Source organism: Bactrocera tryoni, unplaced genomic scaffold (assembly GCF_016617805.1).
Source record: "Bactrocera tryoni isolate S06 unplaced genomic scaffold, CSIRO_BtryS06_freeze2 scaffold_25, whole genome shotgun sequence".
NCBI classification, from domain to species: domain Eukaryota; kingdom Metazoa; phylum Arthropoda; class Insecta; order Diptera; family Tephritidae; genus Bactrocera; species Bactrocera tryoni.
This window is the reverse complement of record NW_024395977.1, coordinates 26930606-26957536: the sequence shown is the minus strand read 5'-3', so window position 1 is coordinate 26957536 and position 26931 is coordinate 26930606. Positions and strand designations below refer to the sequence as shown.

The 26931-nt window shown below is 36.8% G+C and overlaps 1 protein-coding gene, 1 non-coding gene and 1 pseudogene across 16 annotated transcripts in view; 1 reads left to right on the top strand and 2 right to left on the bottom strand.

Annotated features, from left to right (window-relative positions):
- LOC120780668 (inositol polyphosphate-5-phosphatase A) overlaps positions 1-26931 on the top strand; it is a 530962-nt gene that overhangs the window by 186838 nt on the left and 317193 nt on the right. Inside the window, exon 7 of one of the 15 annotated variants that reach the window (XM_040112931.1) lies at positions 24427-25797. The exons of the other annotated variants lie outside the window; for them this stretch is intronic. Coding sequence (XP_039968865.1) covers positions 24427-24939 — 513 coding nt within the window. The 3' untranslated portion in view covers positions 24940-25797. Of the gene's footprint in view, positions 1-24426; positions 25798-26931 lie in introns of those variants that run through there. 15 annotated transcript variants of the gene reach the window in all.
- On the bottom strand, positions 657-860 carry LOC120781038. The gene has a single exon (XR_005705996.1). It is a non-coding gene; the product is annotated as a small nucleolar RNA U3 (small nucleolar RNA).
- Positions 8288-9836, bottom strand: LOC120780670 (annotated as a pseudogene).

Genomic DNA, 26931 nt, shown 5'->3' with positions numbered 1-26931 from the left:
AAGTTATCAAGCTCTTAAAAAATCACCCGATATTTGCATACATTGCCGAATAATGCACAAGCATACAAAGATACATATGCGTACACATATGAATATGTCACCAACAAAAAATTGATCTTCACAAGTCAATATGGCAGCCAAATTGGCGAAGAACAAGTGCAGTAAATTTTACAACAAAAACGATTTCATTCATGAACGCAGGCGCAAATTCCACAAGCTATCTCGCTTCATTCATAAAAACAGAGGCCGTAACATCTCCCCGAGCATGCCTTTGCCAACAAGTCGTCTTTTCGCGACGATGGCAAAAGCTAAAAATCATAAATTGCACAACTTTCTGGTGCTTCTCGCAAAAATCTGCGTCGGTATGTATGCACGATCATACGTATACATACATACATATTTACGCATGTTTGTAGGCTGAGCTGCTACAGCGGCAAGGGGTGACAATCGGCGGCCATTACTTTACTTATGCCATAGAAATTCTATTGCTACGAATATGGAAATGACAACGAAATAATGCAAATTATGCATATTTCTAAATGTCATTAATTTCTTTGAAGAAATGAAAGGCATGAATGATCCTGAGAAGTATAGTCTTAACTTTTCAACGGCCAACGCAAAGCATTTCAACCAAAAGGAATTTGTTCATTAAAATCACCACTCAAAAGTCGTTTTATCCGTTGTAAGCGAACGATTTTCGAAGAAACATCATTTCTAATATGCCACAAGACAAAATTAGTAATGAACTTCTTAAACCTCACGCTGTCAGATAAAACGATATACTTCGTCTTTGCGGATCGATTTCCAAAAAAATGTAAATAAGGACTAACTACAGAAATGATCCTGTAAAGTATAGCCTTAATTTTTCAACGGCCAACGCAGAGTATTTCAACCAAAATATATGCAAAATAGTTGAGAATTCGCAGAAATGAAAGACAAACGAAAGAAAAAGAAGCATAACTTCAATAATGCACAAGCATACAAACATACATATGCGCAGCAGCAGCAAGGAAAGAGGTAACAATCGGCGATCCATAGTATATTTCTTTCATGCATAACCAAACCATAATTAGGACAACGCAATACAAGTGTCAATGGTGGTGTTGGTGGTAAGCTCTTGAAAAGTTACGACGAGCACGTAGGTTCGAATCCCAACAGAATTTATTTTTCATTGAATATGTCACCAACCAAAAATTGAAATATTGTTCTACAAAAACAACAACAGCATAAGCATGGCAACATTGTGTTGTTGGTAGAAAAGCCGAGCTGTGCCGAAAGAAACGAACAAACGATCGTCGATTGCCAGCGCTTCGCTTGCTGCTCGAACATCTTCGCAGACAAGGTTGCGTAGATTCATATTGAGCAAGGTTGCGCAACCTGAATCTATTGCAACCTCTTCCGAACTCGTATAAGAAGTATAGCTTCAAAAAATAAATACAAATTAAAAACGAACCAGCTTTAATTTTGTCCCACGACAGTTAGAAACTTATTTATGAGAACTAACACGTTATTTGACACGTGGCTGTTTCCGGATTTTATCATATTTCAGTAGTAGAATTTTTAAAACTTTTGTCATTCTAACTTTGCTCTATTTACTATCATATCAGCACATATTATCCACAAAAACTGCTCACGACTTTTTAAAATGAGCATTGACTTCAGCTTCTGCTTCGGAAAAAAAGCAAATTCGTAGTCGAAGCAGCAGCAAAAATCAAAAATCAGCAACAGTCGCCGTTATTACCTTTTTGATGTTGCATTCGATCTTGATCAGCAGCAAGTGTCGACTTTCGACACTCGAAGTCGCAAATTTTAATGTGCTCGACTGTTTGCCGATTTGTTGCTTCTACTTTCGGTGTTTGCTTCATGTGATTTTACGATAAAATTTTTGCCTGTTGCCTGGTACGGATATTAACGGAGTTGACAACTGAGAGCAGTCTTTACTCCAAAGATGCTATGATCACCAACCAAAGTGCACTGGTAGCTAAAGGAGATAATCGAGTGTTGTCTTTACTGTCCCACATCAGAAGCTGTGTAGCGATATCCAATTACTTGAATTAACGGATTATTTGGATTGTTGTACCCTGGCAACATTCTGTGTAAGTAATTTTAGCCACATATCATCGTACCTTCCTCTGTAATCGTACATTCCGATTACAAGTGGTTTTATCAACGTACATTCGAGATCTTCTCATCAATATCTGTGGAAGTTAATGAAAGTTCGTCGCACATTCTTCATTACACAGATACTCGTATATATATCTTCTATAAAAGAACAAACAAAGTAAAAATTAAATTGCAGTCAACTAAACAAAAGGAGTGAAGTGTATACAAATTGAAAAATACGTTAATAAGATAAGATATATAAGTACACATTAAAAGTTATATAATCAAACAAGCAAAGTATACAGTGCAGAGAAGTGCATACAAATACTAAAACAAGTAAGGGAGGGCTAAGTTCGGGTGCAACCGAACATTTTATACTTTTGCAAATTTGCAAGAATCAAGGCCAGGGGAATACTTTAAGGTGTAAAACCAATCATATAGAGTAAAGTCAGCCGGATGTTCGAAAATCTTTATACTAAGTATATGGGGGCTATACAGACATACCATTCTAAGAGAAGGATTAACCCTTAATTCTAGTTATATATATAAAACATTTACCTAAATCTAAATATTCGGTACCTAGTGGCTTGAACAGTTTTTATTGGTCATAAGGTTATTTCACCAAAAAGTGGGTGGTGCCACGCCCATCGTTCAATTTTTACACCAGCTCCAAAAAAGCTCTCTCATATCATCTCGGTGGTAAAATTTAATGTCTCTGACGTATTTAGTTATTGATTTATCGCGCTGTTAGTAGTGTTTACGGGTACCGTTATATGAGGAGTGAGCGGGGTAATTCTCCGATTTCATCCATTTGCACACTGTCGGTAGAAGTTGTATAAGATCAGTACTCAGCAAATTGGGTTGTTGTTAGAGAGCAGGGCCACGTCCACTTTTCAAAAAATTTTTGCCCACAGACAGTCAACCAGATTTCAACTTTTGTAGTCATCCTGATCATTTATACATATATAACCGTATATCTATCTCGCTTAGTTTTAGATGATACGTACAACCGTTAGTTGACAGTTATTGATTTATTGCGCTTTTAGCAGATTTGAACAGTATACATACTTATGTACATGGTTCATCTTTCAAAATCATCCATTTTCATACTGTCAGTAGGAATTCCAATACTGTTTGTGCTCATCAAATTTGGTTGTGGTAGCCTTAGTAGTTTAGGAAATATGTACATTAAACTTATTAGGGGGCGGATCCACTCCCACTTTTTCAAAATTTTTGTCCACAGGTGCCCCTTTTCTACTGCGATCCCCTGTACCAAATTACGGTGCTATATTTTAATTTAGTGCTTAGTTACTGCACGTTATAAATTTTCGGTTAATGGCGATTTGTGGGCGTGGTAGTCGTCCGATTACGCCCATCTACATACTAGTATTTTTTTTGTACTAAGAAACCCGCAGTCCAATTTTCACGGACGGCCAGACAGACAGTCACACGGATTTCAAGTTTTCTCGTCATCCTGATATATTAGTTTTTTAGGTGATATGTACAACCGTTAGGTGAACTATAGCAACAGGTTGCAAGACTATAAAAAAGAACGAATACAAACATACATATCGTCACCAGAAATGCGAAATAACGTAACAACATTTTTGGAAATTTACAGTGGCATGAATTAAACACGACATAAAATGGAACATGAGTGAAAAAAAATTTTTAATATTGGTTAAAACTGGTATATATCTGAGCGCAGAACCTGAAAATGTTGGACATATGTAATATTATGTTTATAATTTGAAGTAGTGAATCATAATCAATAAGACACTCAATTCCGAATTTTTTGATGATACGTTATTTTACAAGTTTACAAAATACATTATATGTATAGTATATGTAGAGTACACATAATACACAACAAAAATTGCATATCTTCAATCTCGCTTTCGCGCATGTTTCTAAACGCGAATTATATTTACATATTGCTGTATATTTGCCAATGCTTTTATAGGGGAAGGTGGGGAATGTTGTTGTCGTTTTGATTTCGGTTAAAAAGTCACATAAAAGTTATTTTTTGTGAAAATTCCAAAGCATGGATTTGTAGTGCGAGTCGTAACCTTGCTTTTGATAACATTGGTTTGATAAAATTCTACAAAAATTTAAAAGTTATAGCCATTGGCGCAAAAAACCTGATTTTGCGATTTTGAAAAAAGGTGGGGAATGCCATCGATTAAAACATGATTGTTATCGATGAAAAACGTTTATTTATCAATGGAAATGAAAGAGAGATTCATAAATAATAAGAAAAATAGGAATTGGCGAAAAAAATTATTCCGACTCGCAGTGGGTTCGGTCCGGCACATTTCCGGTGAACCCCTCGACCACAAACGATGCAATGGGCCGCGTTTTGACGATTCTCGTGCTTCGGCATCTTTTTCTTGCAAATCGTGCAAAAATCGAAGTCCTCTTCGATGTCGGTTTCGGTCGGAGACGGGCTTCTCTTTCGTGGCGTCTTCGATTTGCCACGGCCTTTTTACTTCTTGGCTGCTGGTTCATCGGCTGCTTTCGTCAATTTTTGCCGCTTTTTTTCGGCCTTGTCACGCAGATCTGTGACAACCTCAGGCGATGTCAAAATCGTTGACTCCATTGTCTTGCGGCCACGTTTTGATTTCGGCGCAGGTGTGCCCAATTTCAACGGGCCAACCGATTTCAATGCATCACGGAGCTGTGGAGCCGAAACAAGAGACAACGACGATGATGCAGCACCACTTGTTGAAGCTGGGGCACTTGTCGATGCCTCCGACGTTGACACCTCCTCATTCGCAGCAGTCACAATGGCATCACCAGAGGCCAGAACTCGACGTTGATTGTCGGCGTCTTTCTCTTCGTCACCGAACAATTTTTCACCGCTCAGTTCCGAAGCGACAAAGTCAACTTCAGTGAAAATTTGCGGGTTGAACGAGTAGATGCCAGTTGTTCGGAAGCCGGATTTGATGGTTTTCGGCGTTAACATAACATCGAGGCACTGATCGACAAGGAGCGGCTCATGATGCAGATCGAAAGTGACACCAATGTTGGACTTTTTCCATGCATCATGCTTCACGATCATCATGCCTTTAAATGGTGCAAATACCGCAACATCTAGCGGCTGCATTTTGTGCGTGCATTTCGGCGGAAAAGACAGCAACGTGATGCCATGATCCAACGCCAAATCTATCGCCTCGATCGATAAATGCGAACCGTGGTTGTCCAGCAGCAACATGGTTGGCGAATCGGCATTAGCACCGGTGTGCTTGATGAAATGACGCATGAATTGAGGGAATACGTCAGAGTTAATGTAACCAGAACCGTTCGCAACACCAACAGCGCCATGACTCGCATGAGTCATAAAAATCTCTTTCATGTTGACTCGAGGAAAGAGGAAGAATGGCGGTATAGACTGGCCACTAGCGCTGACGGCCAAAGCCAAAGACACATTGGTGCCTTTTTCGGCAGATGTTGATGAGCCGACCTGCTTTTGTCCTTTGCACGTGATGGTTTTGACAGGTCTGGTTGGTCAGGTTCAAACGGCGTCTTACCGAGAACGGATGAAAAGTTGGCAAAGAATGCATCGACATTCTCTTTGTTGAATCGCTTCGCACGGCTCTGGCTTACTTGCTCTGGTGTTCGCAGTGACAAATTTTTGTGGCGTTTCATGAACGCCAACTGCCAATCCTTACTCGCCTGTTGATCGTCGTTCCATGGATCCGGATACGACGCGCCAACTTTCCGAGCAAATTCATACGGGAGCTTACGAAGCTCCATCAAACTAATTCCGTAGTTGATGTCGCTGGCCTGGAGAATGTAGCTTATCAGCGCCTTCTCTTGTTCGATGTTGAAGATCTGAAATAAAAAAAAATTATTTATTATTCGATGAAAGAAAAAGAAAGAAACCAGCAGAACTCACTGTTTTTGTGCCCATCGTCGTGCTTTCAGCCAGCAAATTCTTCATTACATCGGCATTGGCAGTAGTAACGTCGATGCTCGCACCATCAAATGCTGCAATATAACGAATCAGGTTGGTCCTCGGAATTTTGTGTGCCGTCGCAGATTGTCGAACGCTGTTGTGATGTATTTTCACCGACTTGATCGCCTCCGAAATGTTGTCGAAATCAACAATTTTCTCTTGTTTGGGATAGTACCGCGGCATAATGACTAAAAAGAATTTTTCGGAGCACGAAACTATCAGGAAATGTTGAAAAACTATTGTGTTGTTGAAATTCTGCACGAAAAATCACTTATACACGTCAAATATATGAAGTTATCATGTCAAATGTAAAAAACTATGTGGCCCGACATTCCCCGAGATTCCCCAAACGCTCATATTTGCAAAATGGCGGTGGATAATGAACACAATGTAAATTCGTGCAAAATTTCTTTTGTGTGTCGAAGACTAAAGGCTCAACTAATATTATAAACATATTTACCTGGATGAATTTATTGGAAAATGTGAAAAAAATCAACTGTACACAGAAAATCGTTACTTTTGTGGGAGCAATCGCTCTCAATGGCAGCAAATGAAAGATTTCTTAATATGGAAATGCGGAAAGGGTAGACAAAAAAATTGTCAAAACTAAAAATGTTCAACATGACCTTAATTGAAGCTTCAATAGACTCCAAGCTGGAAGCAACAACCATTTAAATAGATTTTTCAAAACACAATCGTTCGCATCTGAACACACGTCATGCGTGCCATGTATTGCCCTCCTGTAGCTTATAACTTGCAGAGAAGTTTAAAAATTTTAATATTAACCAAAGGCACACCTTTGTCGGATCAAAGAGACTGTGTACAAACTGTCTCATGCCCACAAACTCTATAATTGCGAAAGCAAATTCCATTGTGTATATTGTCATAAAAAACATCATTCAATGTTGCTTTTTAATAGTTTTTCCAATACACTCTAAAGTAGCTCTCAAAAAGAGCCACGGGTTTAGTTGCAACCGCAACTCCCGAAACTTAAAATCACGAAATTTGACACCATGTTGCTTAAAAGCACAAAAAACTCACGCCATACACAGCGAAATTGAAAGTAGGGTATTGCTACCCACAGTAGTCGTCTCCAAAAGAACACTGAAGAGAACTGTTCAAACATTGAGCCTTAATAGATCAAAGATGACAATGACCATTCATAGCGTCTAGGGCATAAAATAGGAAAAACTGCGAACAAAACAAGCCAACTTTGAAATTACGGGTATAGGCGGAAGAGTAGTTCTAAACTCTAATAGAATCTCTCTCATCCTTATTTCCCTTAAGGGAATAACAGAATTCAAGCAGACGCTATAGTTTTACCGCAACTAACAAATATGCTTTCAATCTATTATATAAATAGCAACCATTGAGAAAAGGTTTCACACCTTTAGATAGAAGATTCCAACTGCAACACCCTTCCTCAAATAGATCTTCTATTAGGCAGCGATCTCATACCGTAAATTATACTAGAAGATGTGGAAAGAATTTCAAACACTCTAGCTCAAAATACTATATTCGAGTGGATACTAAGTGGACTAGCTACGGAACCAGTTACCATTATGACAACTCAAGTTGAAAAAATATCATTTGGAAACACGAGCAGTAACCATAATCGATCGCCTAAATGTAACGGCAAATATTCGGAATATAAAAGTTTTTTCTGCACCTTTTGTAATATGGTTCATGATGATCCAACAATGCCGAAGGTCGACAAATTGAATTCTACACAATTATCTGACACATCTTATAATGAAGCTTTTAGCATTAGGTTTTAGTATTTGGAAAAAACACGGAAATAAACATAAATTTGATGATATAATACGATTAATTTATTTGCATGACTCATTTTTACTCATATTAAAACAGAAACTTGAACTTAATTTGTACTTGTGGTCGAGACTTGTTTGTTTCTTTTCTTTTGTGTAATAGCTCTTGACAATTTCCGTGCTCATATTAATAAGATGCATCATTATTGTTTTTATACCACTTTATCAAGGTATTGATGCAATCAACTGCTTCCGAAAAACTCCCTTTCTGTTGTTGCATATCTTCCTCGATAACTGGTTCTTCAACTTTATTGTCAGACACTTCGAAATCTTCATCATCTTCCGTATTTTGGTTGTTGTTCAAATTTTCCATGTCTTCATTGCTGACGTCAACACCACCTACCTAAGACAATAACGATTGTACCTTTCGAAGTGTATCATCGTTAGAACTATTTGATCTAATCAGTGTAAGCAGTGGAATTTCGTCTTCACTGTCGTATTGATCATCGTCCCACTGTTTTATATTTCTCCAAGCAATTCATTCCATGCTGATTTAAGAAGCAAGGTGGCTTCACGAATTGAATGTCCTTTCAAAATATTCTCAACCGAAACGTTTTCTTGTGTTCCATAACAGTTTAGCCCGGTATCCTAACTTGGGCACTCTAATAGGACTTTGATCCGTGGGCATTAAAGCTGTCACGTTAAGTGGTAAAAGCATTGCCGCAATCTTTCCATCATCTGACTGTAACTAGTCAATTGGCTTATGTGCAGTACAGTTGTCAATCAGCAATAATGCTCTTGTTGGTAAGTCATTTTCAGCAGAAAATTTACGAACCTGAAACATATTTTGGCACACTTAAAAATTTAAAATGATAAAAAAAAAATAAATTTATCTAGTTAATAAACGAATAATGGAACCAGCGGAAGAATGGCTCTGAATTCATCCAAAACTTTTGCGAATTAGCATATTCAAATGGTTTTCAAACCCCTTGAAACAACGGGGGCTTGCGGATTTACCAATTATCAATGGTTTCAACTTATGCGAACCATCTGCATTCGCACACAACATAAATCTGAATTTATCCTTAGCTATTTTTCGGCCAGGTGCCGTCTTTACGTTTTCCGCGACAAACGTTTTATCAGGCAGAAAACAATAAAATAATCCAAATTCATCTGCGTTATATTGTAGCTGCATGTCCGAAATTTCCGTTTCATTAATTTTTGCCCGCAAATTATGAATGAACGGGGTTATCTGTGACTTGTGGCGAAACCGTATCGTTTCTTGAAATTTTCTAGGCATCCATCACTTGCATGAAATTGTTTTCCAGGGTACAATTTGGCAAATTTGAGCTTGACTGTTGTCTTTAAAATTGCATAATAACGCTGTCTTTGGCTTAAGAACCGTCAAGGCAAGGTTTTAGCCTCAAGAACGGCAAGAACGAGATATTCCGATTAATGTAAGGTTTTCTTGGTTGCCATCCCGTGTGTGTTTGCCACTGCTTCCAAAATTTCATTATTTTTGAGATGGCCGCCTTAGATACATTATAATCCAACGCCAATACCTATATCAATTTTTCTTAAAGTCTCGGGTTTTTGATGTTAATTTAATCTGATTTGCAATAATTTTTTCTGCTTTGTTGACATTTTTTAACACACCAACTCTAAAGAACCCACAAGTTCAAACCTTCATGACAAACTACATATGTACATATGTACCATGCGACACCGACAATAATTGTTTACTTAGAAATTCCGGGAATACATTGTAACTAGTTTTTTTTGCCAATAATGCAAAAAATTTGGGTCCGCCAATTAGATTGGGATGAAACACTACCACTCGATCTTCATAACATTTGGTTACAGATTAAAGTCGATTTTAACTTTATTAACAAAATCGGATTTCCTCGTCAGGTACAAACAACATCTAATTCTGCTGTGAAATTCATGGTTTCGCAGACGCATTAACGCGCGTATAGGTGCTACATTTATGTACGTTCTATTATAAATTAGGCTTACAGAACAACGTTACTTATTGCAAAATATAAAGTGGCGACTATATAGAAAATTCAGTACTCAGAGGCGGTGACCGTTTGTCGAAAGCGCCAATTCCATTTGACGCGAAATTTATAGCACTTCTTTCAAACATCGTTGTACATAGAAGATTTTAATCGAAAGCTGCTCCCAGGTTATAATAAGTCTTGTTTGTGAGCGAGTATGGATTATAAATATCTGCGAAATCGTAAGGAAAATTATTCGAAATTGCGTGCTCTGTATGCATTATAAACCTATGTTAATGGGTCAAATTATGGCGGATCTTCCTGCCAATCGCTTGCAAGTGCAACGTTCATTTCTAGTTAGCGACGTCGACTTTGCGGCCCTTTTAGTGCAATCTATAGTCTTCGTGGAGCTCCATGCAAAACGTACATAGCAATCTTCGTTTGCGTCATACCTCTCTAATAATAAATTTATAATTCGTCAGAAACGTTTTGTTACATTCCTCAACGCATTTGCTTTGACAACGTCACTAATTTCGTTGGTGCTCAAGCAAAATTGAAGGATCTTCCAACAACACTTTTTTTGAGTTTTGTTTCTTTCCGCCTCATGCTTCCCATTTTGGGGGTTTATGGGAGGCGGCATTGAAATCAAGGAAATCCATTGAAATGCCTACCTGGCATATGAAGAACTGCAGACCATCGAAGTTGAGTAGAAGCTCTTTTAAACTTTCGTCCGCAGTACCGCTTTCAAATGGCCCAATGATGGCGAAGCATTAACCACGACTCATTGATTGGTTGGAATTTCATTACTGCCAATGCCATATAAAGCCATCCATATCCATGTATCTTCGTTAACGGAATGGCAGCGAGTGACATCGATGAAACCAACTTGCCCCCACAACATTGGTCATTTGTCAGAATTATCGACATTGCCCCTGGTTCAAACGGCAAAGTAAGGGCTGTGGACATCAAAACTACAAAAGGAGTTATAAGAAGAGCCGTCCAAAACATTGCACCAGTACCCATTTGGGATTGAAATGAGAACATTTTGATGGGGGAGCATGTTTGCTCAGAAGCAAAATCGGATGACCGTGACCATGAATTACACTATTCACCTCTGAGAGTACCGCTCAAGCATATGCACATAAATTCTTACATCCATACACATACTGTACGGTTTTGTATGATTCGTACATACGTAATTACATTTTTTGTGTTCTCACTTTTCGCTTTGCATTTTGCAAGCAGGTACATACTTATACTTGTATACGTAGAGGCAAACTAACGTATTTCATACCTACGCCGGTATTAGAATAATATTAAGCACATTATTAATATAGCATTAGTTTAGTGTCATTGAATTATGGTTTTAGGTTGCGGATCCCAAACCCAGTGGCACAATCCCATCAAGGGAGAGAAGTTTCTTTTATCAAGTTTATATAGCGAGCCGCTTGCTCCAAGGCAGACGCCCGCTTGCAGCCGCACCTCCTGGTGAACAGACGCTGCTACCTTGTTGAGCCCTTAAACCGATTACTTCAGTGCTACCTCTCTCTTAGCCGCGATCTCGAGATTCTCGCGGGTCGGTTACCGCATCTCATTCAATGTTGTGCACGTTGGGGGGCGTTCGACACGGACGCTGTTCAAATATCAATGAACATGTTTACTTAATTACTATCAGCAAAGCCGAAATACAATTAAAAATAAATATCTATTTTCAAATATATTGAACATACATATGTACATATGTATATACATAAACAGACACATGCATTTACATGCAATGCGCATCCAATAATAATAAAAATTCATGGATAAACACAAGTCAGAAATCTACAGATCAGATAGCATTAAACACACACACACATGTATTGAATTGTACACTTAAAATCTCATATCATGCAGCATAAATAATATCCTGCAATACATACAAACATATTCAAATACACGTATATTTAGTTATTTAAGATAGTTTCCTAAAATATCAAAATAAAATCAGAATGAAATAAATTCTCAGCTCATAGTATAAGTTTCTATTTTCCCCCAACAGCGGGGAAGTAAGAAGTTAAAGATACTTATTTGAGTTTATAACACTAAGCGAGATAGATAGATTGGGAAAGGTTAAAATCCGGGTGATTGCCTGTCTGTCCGTCCGTCCTTGCAAGTAAAAATTGAGATAACTTGATGAAACTTGGTATGCGGCTTCCTTAGTACAAAAAAAAATTACGTTGGGCGTAATCGGATTACTGCCACGCCCACAAAACGCCAATAACAGAAAATCTATAAAGTGACATTACTTTAAGACATAAAGCTCTAATTTGGCATAGCGCACAGTGGTCGGTCTTGTATAGAATCAGCGGTCAAAAATACTTCCACTGCCTATATAAAAGTGAAACTTTTGCCAAAGCTTTTTAGAATCTCCTTCTCCCGTTTTTCACTAATCCAGCCCAACCCCCCCATTGTAGCGAATTTTAATTAATTATATTATTATTAAAAAAGTGGACAAACGAAAAAGAATATTTGTATGTCGATACATCTTAACGTCCTTATTGCTTTACACAGTAGAGCTCTCCAATTGAAACTGTTGCATATTCAATAACATCGCGAGGGTGAATTATCATTTTATGGACTGACGAAGGAAGATTTTGAAGTTAATTCCCTTTCAGGATCTAGCGCAAATCTGAAGAATTTAGGGTTCATAGAACTGATTCCTTTTGAAATTGAATTCGAACAGGAAGACAATAGCGGGTAGACGAAGGTCTGGAATTTTTCAAAATTTGTTCTGCTCTTCATCATTTTGCGAGAGGGACATATGTATGTCGTGACAAATAAATTATTGTTGAAAGAAGCTTCTAATAAGTAGATGCTTATGCTTTATTAAAGTTTCTTCGGTGCTAAGTGATATTACTTAACACATTTTCTAAACACCGCAATTCAAAAATATATAGGCGTGACAGTTTACACCAATATGATGTGCCTTACTAAAAGCACGTATAAAACAAACATTTGCTAAAAGTGATATAAAGATAAAATGAAAACCAAAGCTCAAGTATGTATATATGACGAAAAAAACATAAAAAATAATAAAAAATACACGTATATACAAACACGTAAATACAAAAAATTATAAAAAATAACACACAAAACATCGCATGCTTGGTAGAATAACATGAATAACAAAGAGATGGGCCAAAAGGTGGCAGCTGAAATCAAAAGCATAGACTTAGAAAACATTAACTAATATCGGGTGATTTTTTAAGAGCTTAATAACTTTTTTTTAAAAAAAAACGCATAAAATTTGCAAAATCTCATCGGTTCTTTATTTGAAACGTTAGATTGGTTCATGACATTTACTTTTTGAAGATAATTTCATTTAAATGTTGACTCATGTGGTTTCAACAAGATGGCGCTACATGCCACACAGCTCGCGATTCTATGGCCATTTTGAGGAAAACTTCGGAGAACAATTCATCTCAAGAAATGGACCCGTAAGTTGGCCACCAAGATCATGCGATTTAACGCCTTTAGACTATTTTTGTGGGGCTACGTCAAGTCTAAAGTCTACAGAAATAAGCCAGCAACTATTCCAGCATTTCCGAAAGAAATTCGGGCTATTCCGGCCGAAATGCTCGAAAAAGTTGCCCAAAATTGGACTTTCCGAATGGACCACCTAAGACGCAGCCGCGGTCAACATTTAAATGAAATTATCTTCAAAAAGTAAATGTCATGAACCAATCTAACGTTTCAAATAAAGAACCAATGAGATTTTGCAAATTTTATGCGTTTTTTTTTTTTAAAAAGTTATCAAGCTCTTAAAAAATCACCCGATATAAACAAACTTGACTCAATTGAGAGCGAGACAGGGATCACAACTTTTTGTATAACTTAGATCTATGTATAAAGAAACTTATTTATTAAAATAATATAAAAAAATATATCAGGCAGGCTATTTTTTTTTTGAGGGTCTTTTTTTATAGTCTGGATACAAAAATCTATGCTCTTGAATACAGCGTAGCAAAAATTGCGTTTGCTTTTCTTTTGCAGTGATCAAACCATGAAAATATTGCATAAGTTTTACAGCTCTTTCAGCTGTATCATTAACTGCCGTTAAAGAAACCACTTTCCTTTTCGCCTCTGAATAGGCAACATCTTCATCCTATGTAAAAACGGGAAAATCCAGAAAATAAATGTGTGCTCATGACGAACACAAAATCACTTAATAATGTTCTTGCAACAATAAATAATAGTTATTAACAATTTATTAAAAACTGTATAAAAAATAGGACTATTTAATAAATATAGTAGTATTTACTTATTACAGGGTCCGGCACTCGAAGTGTAACAAACTTCAGACCGTTCGCCCAGCAGTCGCACTGGAATCAGCTGTTTATAAATTTGCTGAATGACAGTTAGGAGTATTGTTCACTAGTGTACAAAAGCCAAAAGTGAATGCAAAAAAAAAGTGATCAGCGATGGAATTCAAACGTAATAGTGTGATTGATTTATATTTAGCTGGAAAATCACAGCCAGCAATTGTTCGTGAGCTCAAACACCTTAATGTGAATAAAGTTTTTGTTTATCACACCATCACTCGTCACAATGATACTGGTAGCTTTGCAAAACGCCATGGAGGTGGTCATCAAAAGACTTCAACGTCATGTGAGATGGTTCGGAAAGTGAAGAAGCGACTTGAGCGAAATCCACGACGAAGTGCCAATCAAATGGCTAAAGAACTGAAAATATCCGAACGCAGCATCCAATACATATTGAAAAATGAGCTCAGTGTCAAGCTTTACAAGTTCCAAAAGGCTCATGATCTCACACAGAAGCAGCAACAAGTGAGACTTGATAGAGCGAAGCAGTTGCTTGACCAACCGTTTGTACGAAAATCTAAGTCATCGGTTGGCCACCAGGAGGCAGCACCCGCCACAAATAATGGTTTGGGCCGCTGTCACCGCAGATGGGCGCTCTCCAATTATTTTCATCGAACCTGGCGTCAAAGTAAATGCGACATATTATCGGGAAAGTATACTGGAGGCTGCTTTGAAGCCGTGGGCAAACAAACATTTCGGTCGCAAACCATGGACGTTTCAACAAGACCATCTCACAAAGCGCGAGTGAACCAAGAATGATTAAAAACCACGTTGCGAACTTCATTACGACCACACAATGGCTCTCGAATTCACCAGATGCGAATTCAATGGATTATTCTCTCTGAGCCATTTTGGAGAGCATGATCCGAAGTAAAAAATACACCAGTTTCGAAATGCTGAAGAAAGCCATTGTCCGTGAGTAGCCCAAAATATCGGCAAGTCACATTCGGGCAGCTTGCGATTATGATTATTTTCACACATTTTGTACTTTAAAATAAATAAAAATAATTTTCCAAACCGAATTTATGTTTTTTTTTTATTGATTAATACAAGTAATCAGACACATTTTTTTAAGATGGAATATATCTCTTCCCAGAATCATACAAACTCTTTCTTTGGAAATTCACTACAATGTTCGTTTTGGTGTGTTCATTAACTTCATGATCAAAGTGTGACTAAACGGCAATTTTTCTGACAAGTACCAAATATGTTGACTAAACTTGTTCAGGGCTGCTTTTTAGATCAATTTGTCAACAGTTTCATATTCCTAGAGCCTTTTTAAAAAGCACAAATCTTGATTTGGTGCCTTTATCGCCAGACTACATCCAAGCCATAGTTTTACATATAAAACCGCAATAAATAAACAGACGTGTTGAAGTGCTCGCTTATTCTTGGCACTAATTTTGAGCTGAGAGTGCAACAAACATCTTTACAGAGTAAATAGCTCTACCCATCCATCTTGCTTAATGCATAGCTCCAGGAGTCCAAATTTCATTTTATTTTTTCACTGTCTCCTTCTATGAAAATAATAGAGAGTTCAATCAGTTCCCGATAATAGTCACGTCTAATGGTTTTTAGCAGTTTTTGCTTATAAAATGTCAACAGACCTTCTATTGTTGTATTGCAAAAATGTCGTGAGACGATATCGGTATATGTTTCAATGGCAGCAGAATTAATAGTTTTCCAGTTGTCTCTAAACGTTTTGAACAGTGAGATATCGGGGCTACTTGTGACTTGGTGGATAGAGCTCTCCAGTTTGGGAGCAGTCAGAAGTTGTTCCTTTTCTCCAAATGAAATTAGAATTGGTAGGCGTTCTTCTTTAGAACTTCTCAAGTCAAGTCCAGGTCATAATTTCCCATCCCAGTGAACAGTCACAATTTCTCGCACTTTATTCTGAAAATCTGATTTTATGGATTCCGCTCTGTCTTATCGACCTTGTGTACGTTGAATAGACGATTTGTTTATCAGAAAATCATCGCAGCTAAGATCTAGTGTTTCTACTAAAGCCTGAAGTATATATGTATGTACATAGACGGAATCCCTTGTGCTTAATTGACATCTATCTAAAGCTGCAACTAACTTCGGCGTGATACAGTTTTTTCTTACTCTTTTTGTAGTAGTTTCAGAACTTAGCATTGGAGAGGTGGATGGCAAGGGTTCCTCCAGGCTTTCATGAGATCTTGTAAGTTGTTCAGTAACAGATGACGGCAAACCTCTGGCTTTCTCTTTCTTCTTTTTCGGCTAACTTTTTGTCTACACCCTTTGTTTTTGTAAAAATATCCTATCTTCTTCAATTTTCAGCAGTTCCAAAGAATCAGCGTAAGCTTTAATGGCGCTTGTGAATGTCTGTTTTTTTTTTAGACTCCCTCCAAGCATGGTGAAGAAGCACAAGTTTTTTTAAACAGTAAGGTATAGCTTTGGTAGGGATTCTAGCTTTTTGCCAAAATTTAATGCACTCCCGAATGACGAGATTAGTGCTTTCACTAACAGTCAATTTAACTTCGCGAATGATAAAAAAGTGCTGCAAGAGCTTGACGATTAGACGGTAACATTGCGCATATTATTTGATAAATTACGTCTACAACTAAGAAAACACATTTTAATTGCTTCTTAATTCCACTGCCATCTTTTAAATGTATAACAATACGTGTCAATCGGGAGAGTAATTGAGAACAAATGACAAATGCCGTGAATACGCACCGCTACTGCCGCGCAACATGTATGAACTTGACTCGATTCAAGTTGGCACGGGTTATCGTACTCCAAATGAGCTAAAAATGTATTTTCGAGTGTTTTAGAGGCAAATGAACAAAATTAAGTCCCATGCGATAGAAATTTAAAACTTTGAAAAATTAGGGACGCCCTAATATATACACATGCACATATATTTAGTAATTTAATATTGTTTCCTAAAATGCAAAGTTGTCTGCAATACCTAAACTTTTTGAAGCAATTATAACAGACGACATAACCTTCCGGATCTCTCCACTAATTTCTTGTTCTCAGCACGGTTTTCGTAAAGGGAAATCTACCACAACTAATTTGCTTGAATTTGTGTCACATGTATCAACGGGCTTTAGGGAGAGTAAGAATACTGATGTTATATATACAGATTTTAGTAAAGCTTTTGATAAAGTAAACCATTCAATTCTTTTGAATAAACTTGATCTTCTTGGTTTTCAACCAATATTTCTAAAATGGGTTGCTTCTTATCTTAATAATAGAATTCAACAAGTCATATTTAAATATACTTTTTCTGACATAATCAATGTTCGTTCAGGCGTTCCTCAAGGTAGCCATCTTGGTCCAATTCTGTTCTTGTTATTTATTAACGACATATCATCTGTTGTTAAGTTTTCAAAAGTTTTATTATATGCTGACGATGTAAAACTTTTTAAAACATATAATTCAAACAGCGAAAGATGTCAGTTGCAAACAGACTTAAACAACCTAGTTTCTTGGTGTGATAGAAATGACATGCCATTGAACCTTAAAAATGTAAAACGATGTGCTTTTCACGTAGAGCTGTAGACCCTACCTCATACGCAATACAAAACTTTAGGTTGGAGCAAGTATGCAGTTTGTTGATCTGGGAGTAACTATGGACCCCAAACTCAATTTTAATCTTCACGTATCTTCCACGGTTTTTAAAGCTAAAGGCGCTCTTAGTTTTGTTAAACGTTGGTCTAAAGAATTTAGAGATCCGCTTACCACAAAAATTCTTTTTACATCTCTGGTGAGGCCTATATTGGAGTATGCTTCTGTGGTTTGGAACCCTAGTTACCAAGTCCATTCGGATAAGTTAGAGTCCGTTCGAAAACATTTTTTACTTTTTGCCTTAAGTCATTTGCATTGGGATTCCAGTTTAAATCTTCCCCCTTACATTAACCGTTTAAAACTTATAAATCTCCCGACACTCGCTAGTCGTAGGGAGATGCTTGGTATAATATTTCTTGTAAAACTCATGAATGGGTCAGTCTGTAGCCCATCTCTCTTATCTGATATTAATTTTAACGTTCCCGCTCGCCCTACCAGGCAGTTTTTAGAATTTTCTAGAACAAATTTTGAGTTAAACGAACCATTCCGCCGTATATGTCATGATTTCAATTTTCATTCCAGCACATTTGATCTAACAGACTCACTCTTTACCATTAAAAAAATTATTTTATCTACTCTTAACAAGTAACATTTAATAATTATAAACTTTAATCTAATTCTTAATTTCGGCTGTTGAAATTTTTGTTTCTGTAGCTGAGCAGCTTAAGATCGCAACGCTTAAAACTCTCTTGCCTTTTATGACTCGGCTAATTCCGCTCGTTCGCGGATTGCGCCCCTCGCGTCGGTTGGGCGGGAGGAGGGTAATCGTTGGTATTATTATTAAAAAAAAAAAAAATAGTATATAAATAATGAAAATACTAAATAAAAATCAGAATGAATTCTCCCTCGATATAAGTCTATCATTGCCCCCCCCCCACCACCGGTAAGGCTTGTCAGAAACTACATTGAGGTAGTAACAGACGCGGACTATCGGCCTTAGAAGTGGTTTGAGCTGGTTCATCCTTTGCCCAATATGCCGGTCAGTGGGTGAATTATCTTAACAATATTGAATTGAAATCTGATCGTGAGAGGCAGTTGTCCAAAAAAACAGGCATCCATTTGCTTGGAAGGGCTTCCTGCGCGATGAAGTTTTTTTGGATTCGGCGCATCTTGAACAGCTAGACAGTCTTTACTTCTCGGGCCCATACGCATAAATCCACGTTTCACCATCTGCCACGTTTTCATAGAAGTGTTTCCAAGTAGGAAGTTGTAAGAATAAAAGCGCGAAATTTTTCGATAGTTAATTCCATATTTTTGTTGAGATGAGTATTTCAAGTAACTGTAAACAACACAAGTAGCGGTCGTATGTCACGTTCTGAGTATAACATCCAAAATGTCAGAATTTACGATAAAGTTGTCAGTTGCAAGATTGCAAAACTAGGGTTGCGTAATCCCGAAAATCTATAAAAGGCAACCTACATAATAAAAGCAAAAGTTTATGCAAACAATCCAGCCCCGATATAGTATGTACCCCATATAGTGATTTCTGACTTTCTCATGATTAAACTGTTTATGTTAGTCAAAATGTGAGATATTTTAATGAAATTAAGTCCACAAGTTTTGTTAGAAATTGCGGAGGTTAGCGCTAAATTTAAAAGGATTTTTTCTACAACTTCTAAAAACGTGCGCCTACTCAGACATTTATACGTCCATAGCAGACGGAACTTATTTATAATAATAATGTTGTTTAATTAAATAAATATACTAATTGCATTATTTAATATTGATTAATTATTATTAATGCAATTAGAGAAAGGCTCTCTGAAATTAATTAATTATTATTAATGGAATTAGTATATTAGTCAAAATATAGCAACGAAACCTGTACCAAGCTTATAACTTTATAAGATATCAAATTTGATTTGGTTACACCCGAAATTAGCTTACCTGACTTGATTAAAATAATTACTGAAAGTATTTATTTTGACAGTATAAGGTTAAATGCCTTGCAGTGTACATAAATTATGTTTTAATAAATGTTCGGATATTACACAATTTCAATAATACATAGTTTATCTTATGGTTTGGTGGTATATAATTTTCATATTTTTCACTGAGTTATGTAAGACTCATTACTATAAAATACATATATTGGCATTTTAATAGTAACAGTCAAACACATTGAAAGAAATTTAAATTAGTGAAAATTGAAATATATTTGAGGTGAATACGAAACGGAATACTCCCCAGAATCGTACAATTAAAAATTAGAGTACGTTTAAAATAAAGAAATTTCAATTTATATTTAAAATTATAAAAATTGAAAGCTTCTCCATCTTTGAAATTCTCTTTTGAACTCCAGATAAAGAATTTATAAAACAACAAGTAAGGAAGGGCTAAGTTCGGGTGTCACCGAACATTTTATACTCTCATTTCATTATTTCATTATCCGTCATTTACATATTTTTCCAATACCGTATTTGTGTAAAGTTTTATTCCGCTATCATCATTGGATCATAATGTAAACATATATTATACAGAGAAGGCATCAGATGGAATTCAAAATAGCGTTATATTGGAAGAAGTTGTGGTTGTTAACCGATTTCACCCATATTTCGTACATGTCATCAGGGTGTTAGGAAAATATTATATACCGAATTTCATTGAAATCGGTATAGTAGTTCCTGAGATATGGTTTTTGGTCCATAAGTGGGCGACGCCACGCCCATTTTCAATTTTTAAAAAAAGGCCTGGGCGCAACTTCTTTCTGCCATTTCTTCCGCAAAATTTAGTGTTTCTGACGTTTTTTGTTAGTCGGTTAATGCACTTTTAGTGATTTTCGACATAACCTTTGTATGGATGGTGGCGAGGTTATTACTCGTTTTCTTCCATTTTTGAACTGTATATGGAAATGCCTGAAAGAAACGATTTTATAGAGTTTGGTTGACATAGCTATAGAAGTTTCTGAGATATGTACAAAAAACTTAGTAGGGGCGGGGCCACGCCCACTTTTCCAAAAAAATTACGTCTAAATATGCCCCTCCCTAATGCAATCCTTTGTGCCAAATTTCACTTTAATATCTTTATTTATGGCTTAGTTATGACACTTTACAGGTTTTCGGTTTTCGCCATTTTGTGGGCGTGGCAGTTGGCCGATTTTGCCCATCTTCGAACTTAACCTTCTTATGGAGTCGAGAAATACGTATACCAAGTTTCATCATGACATCTCAATATTTAGCCAAGTTACAGCTTTCACGGACGGACGGACGGACAGACAGACATCCGGATTTCAACTCTACTCGATCTAAGATCTTAAAAATTACTTTACTCCTTTGCACAATTGAAACCACCAATAGACCGCCATCATGAATCTCGTCTTGTGTTTGACCTTAGGATATTGAAATCATTAGAGTATGAAAATAAATCTTTTTATAATTCATGCTGGGAAATCGGTTCTAGTTTTTTCTTATCTTTACATGAGTCGTCCAAACAAAGCGGCGACGAAGAGCTGATAAAGAATCACATTCTTTGTAGAATATGGTCAGACGAAAGCGTACCCGACGATTAGAATTTAAGAATGCTCTGCCCATTCCATAAAAAGGGAAGTTTCCTTTACATCGCATATAAGGTTTTAGCGAGGCATGGTCGATGACATTTGATGAGTTGGCGTTACGAGTTGTAGAGAGAAAGGTTATCCTGAAGATTTATGGTCCTTTGCTCATTTGCAACGTTGAATACCGCAATCGATGTAACGGTCAGCTGTACGATTTATACTCGTGAGAAGACATTGATGGATTTGCTCTTCTTCACAAAATTGTAAATTGTGATACGTGACTAATTTGCGCCCATCCAAAGCAAACTGTTTAATTTTTCAAGACATTTAAAAAATACTTGCTTAAACTTCACTGATTGACTTACGATATTCAATTTACAAATCTTCAGACCTATAAACTTGGAATAGATATAACGGAACATGTACTGTTATATTTGCTAGAAATACAGTTTGCCTGTCTTTCAATGTGAGTCGAAAAAGTGACCTTAGTACAGCTTTTGTTACATGCGTTTTGTTTTATGATACTTTGAATATATAATATTGTTGTTTTTTAACCGTAAGATTTCTTGTAATAAAATAAAAAAAATCGAGTTGACTATCTTTTTTCATTACAAATTTTTTACAAGTAGAAATTTTGTTTTGCGTTGGCCCTACTTTCAATGTGAGTGACTGAAGTTCAGCATATGTGACCTGGTCTACGAACAGGGAGCTAACGTGCGAAAACTAGTTTTCTGGGAAAAGCTGTTAAAAATAATCGTCAGTTTCTCGTTATCTCATTAATTGTTCTCCTTTTTTTTTGATACCTGAGCCCCCTTTCCGTAGACCAGGTCACATATAAAGAGAGAGCGGCTAGGCTGACTGGGTCATGTCGAACGAATATATGAAAACATTTTAAACCAGGTGGAGAAGGACCTTGTTACACTTGGAATCTTCGATTGGTACCAAACAGAGAAAAAGAGGCACGACTGACGCGCTGCATTTAACTCGGCTATAATCGCATAAGCGATGTTTAGGCCAATAAGGATGAAAAAGATACGTATCTTTATTCCTAACTCCAACAACTTAAGGATTAACTACTCATTATCCAGGCGTACATCTCCATCCTTGTATCACAATTGTTTTTTACATGGTAGCACTCGAACATTCTGGGAACTATGAATTTATCTAACTGGTTGATTCTGATAATTTATTTATTTTCTTCTCGTATCTGTGTTGGTCACACTGCTCTCCACCTAAGTCTGATCGCCTCCATTAAACATATTTGCAGTACCAAACTCATAGTATTTATGTCTCCCATTTCGCCTACTGGGATGATGTTGGCTTCCTTAGCGTTCCTTATTTTATTGGTATTAATTAGATCTGGTACATCTCCTTAATTGAAACCGTTTTTACATTCCTTTTTGGGTCTGAACATAATTCCATTGGACGACCATTCCTCGTTACCCCCTTGAAATAGTCCTTGACCAAAACATATTTGTTTCCTAAGTTTTGGGATCCACGCCAATTCGCTCCCGAATTGTACCGCTTCATTTGGCTATGACTACTGGACAATGATCCTATAGTTTAAATGTACTCAGCATATTTGGCAATCTTCTTCGTATCTAGTTGATTAAAACCAACGCAATAAAACTTTTGCTTAAATTTTCTCAAGATTTTCGGGATTCTAAAGTGCTCTTCAATTGGGCCGTTGTACAACTCGATGAGAACTTAAGGTTTTTAATAAATTCCGAATTAAAGGAAGATTTTAAGAGATATCATTTTTCGAATGAATAAAGACGCATTTGGGTGTTAATTACGCCTTGTATATCTAAAATCTTTGAATATCCGGTCTTTTTCCAAAAACTCAATAACTAAGACATTTCGTGTTTTATACTTATGTTTTCCCTTATTGAAATAAAGACAAATAACTCGAAATATTAAAATAACTTGATTTGTTTTGCTTTGTTTCTGATAGCCAAACCGATAAAATTGGTTTCCGTGACACCCAAAATCGATACAAATTCTGTTTCGAATATCAAACCTATAATATCGGAATTCATGACACCTACTATTTTTTGATCGGTTTCAATTCTTATTCCGACTGTCAGATTCCACAACACCCCTGACATTTTAATCGCGGACCATTAGGTTGTGCCGCATAAAAAATGGTTTCGTCAGAAATCTTCTGTCAAATTTCATTGGTACATACTTTATTTAAATAATGGATTTGTTTTTTCATTTCATTGCTTTTCACTTTGCTTTTCTATCTTCTATAACATTCAGTTAAATCGTTTCTCCGTAATTTTCTTCACTTATTACTTCGTCAATCATAGGGGAAGGTGGGGAATGTTGGAATCCCGGGTCAGGGCGATATTTTTTTCCCTAGTATAGGTTGACAGCTGCAACCAACTGTCATCGGCTCGTCTCATACTAAGCTCAGTTTCTATATAGCACTCGATCTGTGAACACGTGTTATAACCTCTCTGCGACAACAAAAAGAAATTCGACACTCCGAAAGTTTTTTTTCAACTCTGTGTACAGTTGATTTTTTTTCACATTTTCCAATAAATTCATCCAGGTAAATATGTTTATAATATTAGTTAAGCCTTTAGCCTTCGACACACAAAAGAAATTTTGCACGAATTTACATTGTGTTCATTATCCACCGCCATTTTGCAAATATGAGCGTTTGGGGAATCTCGGGGAATGTCGGGCCACATAGTTTTTTACATTTGACATGATAACTTCATATATTTGACGTGTATAAGTGATTTTTCGTGCAGAATTTCAACAACACAATAGTTTTTCAACATTTCCTGATAGTTTCGTGCTCCGAAATTTTTTTTTAGTCATTATGCCGCGGTACTATCCCAAACAAGAGAAAATTGTTGATTTCGACAACATTTTGGAGGCGATCAAGTCGGTGAAAATACATCACAACAGCGTTCGACAATCTGCGACGGCACACAAAATTCCGAGGACCAACCTGATTCGTTATATTGCAGCATTTGATGGTGCGAGCATCGACGTTACTACTGCTAATGCCGATGTAATGAAGAATTTGCTGGCTGAAAGCACGACGATGGGCACAAAAACAGTGAGTTCTGCTGGTTTCTTTCTTTTTCTTTCATCGAATAATAAATAATTTTTTTTTTTATTTCAGATCTTCAACATCGAACAAGAGAAGGCGCTGATAAGCTACATTCTCCAGGCCAGCGACATCAACTATGGAATTAGTTTGATGGAGCTTCGTAAGCTCGCGTATGAATTTGCTCGGAAAGTTGGCGCGTCGTATCCGGATCCATGGAACGACAATCAACTGGCGAGTAAGGATTGGCAGTTGGCGTTCATGAAACGCCACAAAAATTTGTCACTGCGAACACCAGAGCAAGTAAGCCAGAGCCGTGCGAAGCGATTCAACAAAGAGAATGTCGATGCATTCTTTGCCAACCTTTCATCCGTTCTCGGTAAGACGCCACGGAAGAGAAGCCCGTCTCCGACCGAAACCGATATCGAAGAGGACTTCGATTTTTGCACGATTTGCAAGAAAAAGACGCCGAAGCACGAGAATCGTCAAAACACGGCCCATTGCATCGTTTGTGATCGAGGGGTTCACTTGAAGTGTGCCGGACCGAACCCGAACACGTACACCTGCATCCACTGCGAGTCGGAATAATTTTTTTCGCCAATTCCTATTTTTCTTATTATTTATGAATCTCTCTTTCATTTCCATTGATAAATAAACGTTTTTCATCGGTAACAGTCATGTTTTAATCGATTTACAGGCCCGACACTCCCCACCTTTTTTCAAAATCGAAAAATCAGGTTGTTTGCGCCAATGGCTATAACTTTTAAATTTTTGTAGAATTTTATCAAACCAATGTTATCAAAAGGAAGGTTACGACTCGCACTACAAATCCATGCTTTGGAATTGTCACAAAAAATAACTTTTATGTGACTTTTTAACCGAAATCAAAACGAATTCCCCACCTTCCCAAATTTCGATATTTTTCAATGCTTGTTCATATTTTCAAAATTAACTGTTCTTGCTTGCTGTTGTTCTTTATTTTCCTCATCCGACGAATCATCCGAGTCAAACAAAGCAGTTTGTAATTAAATAATTCTCTTATTTTTATTTATTTATATTTTTAACTTCGTTTTACAAAAAAAACGCTTATTTTAATGCGCCTAAAAATTTAATATATCGGGACTTAGAAATATAAGTATGTCTATTAGCAACATTGGGTATCTTCACACTATGTAAAATATGTCAAAATGTTCATAGCCCCCACCCACTGTTATAATATATATAACTAGCAAATACCCGGCGTACTTTGTTACGCCGCAAAAACTGAAACGATGAGGGTATTGGAAAGAAATTAAAGTAGTTTAAAATGCAAATAAAAGAATACCTTTATTCGTACATGTAAACACACATACATGAGTATAATGTGTAACTTATGTTAGACTTACAAATATTTACTACCCATATTTGAATTAATTGCAAACACTTTTAAATTCATTAACGTTATAAATAATTTGTTTATTAAATTCTTTTTTACAGAAAAATTAAAAATAGATAACAAAAAGGTAACAATTTAAAACTCTTAGATAAAATAAATAGGATTGTATAGAGTAAATATTAATTCAAGATATGAAATAAGGTATACTATAATTTATGTATTTTGGAACAATAACCAAAAATGATATATTTTGATTATTAAAAACTTCAGTGAATACAACATTTTTTGTTTTATTTCCATTGCCAGAAATGAGAACAGTTTGGTTTTGCGGGGAACCAATTCGTGACATAGCCACATATAATTGACCGTGAGAAAATACTTCGTTTCGAAGATCTATGCCAACAGTATTAAATATTTGCCCTTGGGACTTATTAATGGTAATCGCAAAACACGTCTTAACGGGGAACTGTACTCTTTTGAAACTAAATGGAAGATCTGTAGGTATCATTGGTATCCGAGGGATCATTGTGCTTTCGCCTGCTGCAGGTCCGGTTAAAATGTTTGCTTGAATGATATTAGACATCAAGTGCATTATCTTCAGTCGAGTTCCATTACATAAAATGGGAGGCTTAAGATTTCGTAGAAGGATTATTGGCGTACCAATTTTAAGTTCTAGTTGAAATGGAGGTAGTCCCGAGGAACTAAGAGAGTTAAGAAACTCCGTTGGATAGTGAACAACGTCTCCTTCATCTGTCACTGCGTCAAAATAATTGTAAATTTGATATTCTGATAATATTCTTTGACAAACGGCTTTGTTAATTTCGTCTGCAGCGGAATTCGTCGAAGTAATTATGGAGGATGGGGTCATGTGTAGAAGTTCACGCAAGTGAGGAAAGTTCTCTGATCGCCATTCACTAGGGAGTGGCCAGAAACGATTCTTTTACATATGACTCAAGCAGCTCACGACTTCCGGTCTCTGACCAAGTATCCTCTCGGTAGCCTAAGAACATCCGTTCGAAGGTGAGCTAAAGTGAGAAGGCGAAACTTCCCCTGCATAGGGTTGTGCGCTGGGTTTGGGACCCGCCACGTAAAAAGCCTATCCCAATGAAAAGCGACAAATAGCCTCGGATGAGAAACCCCTCTTTTGATGACGACCATGGCAAACGAAATAAGGATAACGATATCAGGGCATGCACCTGGAATGT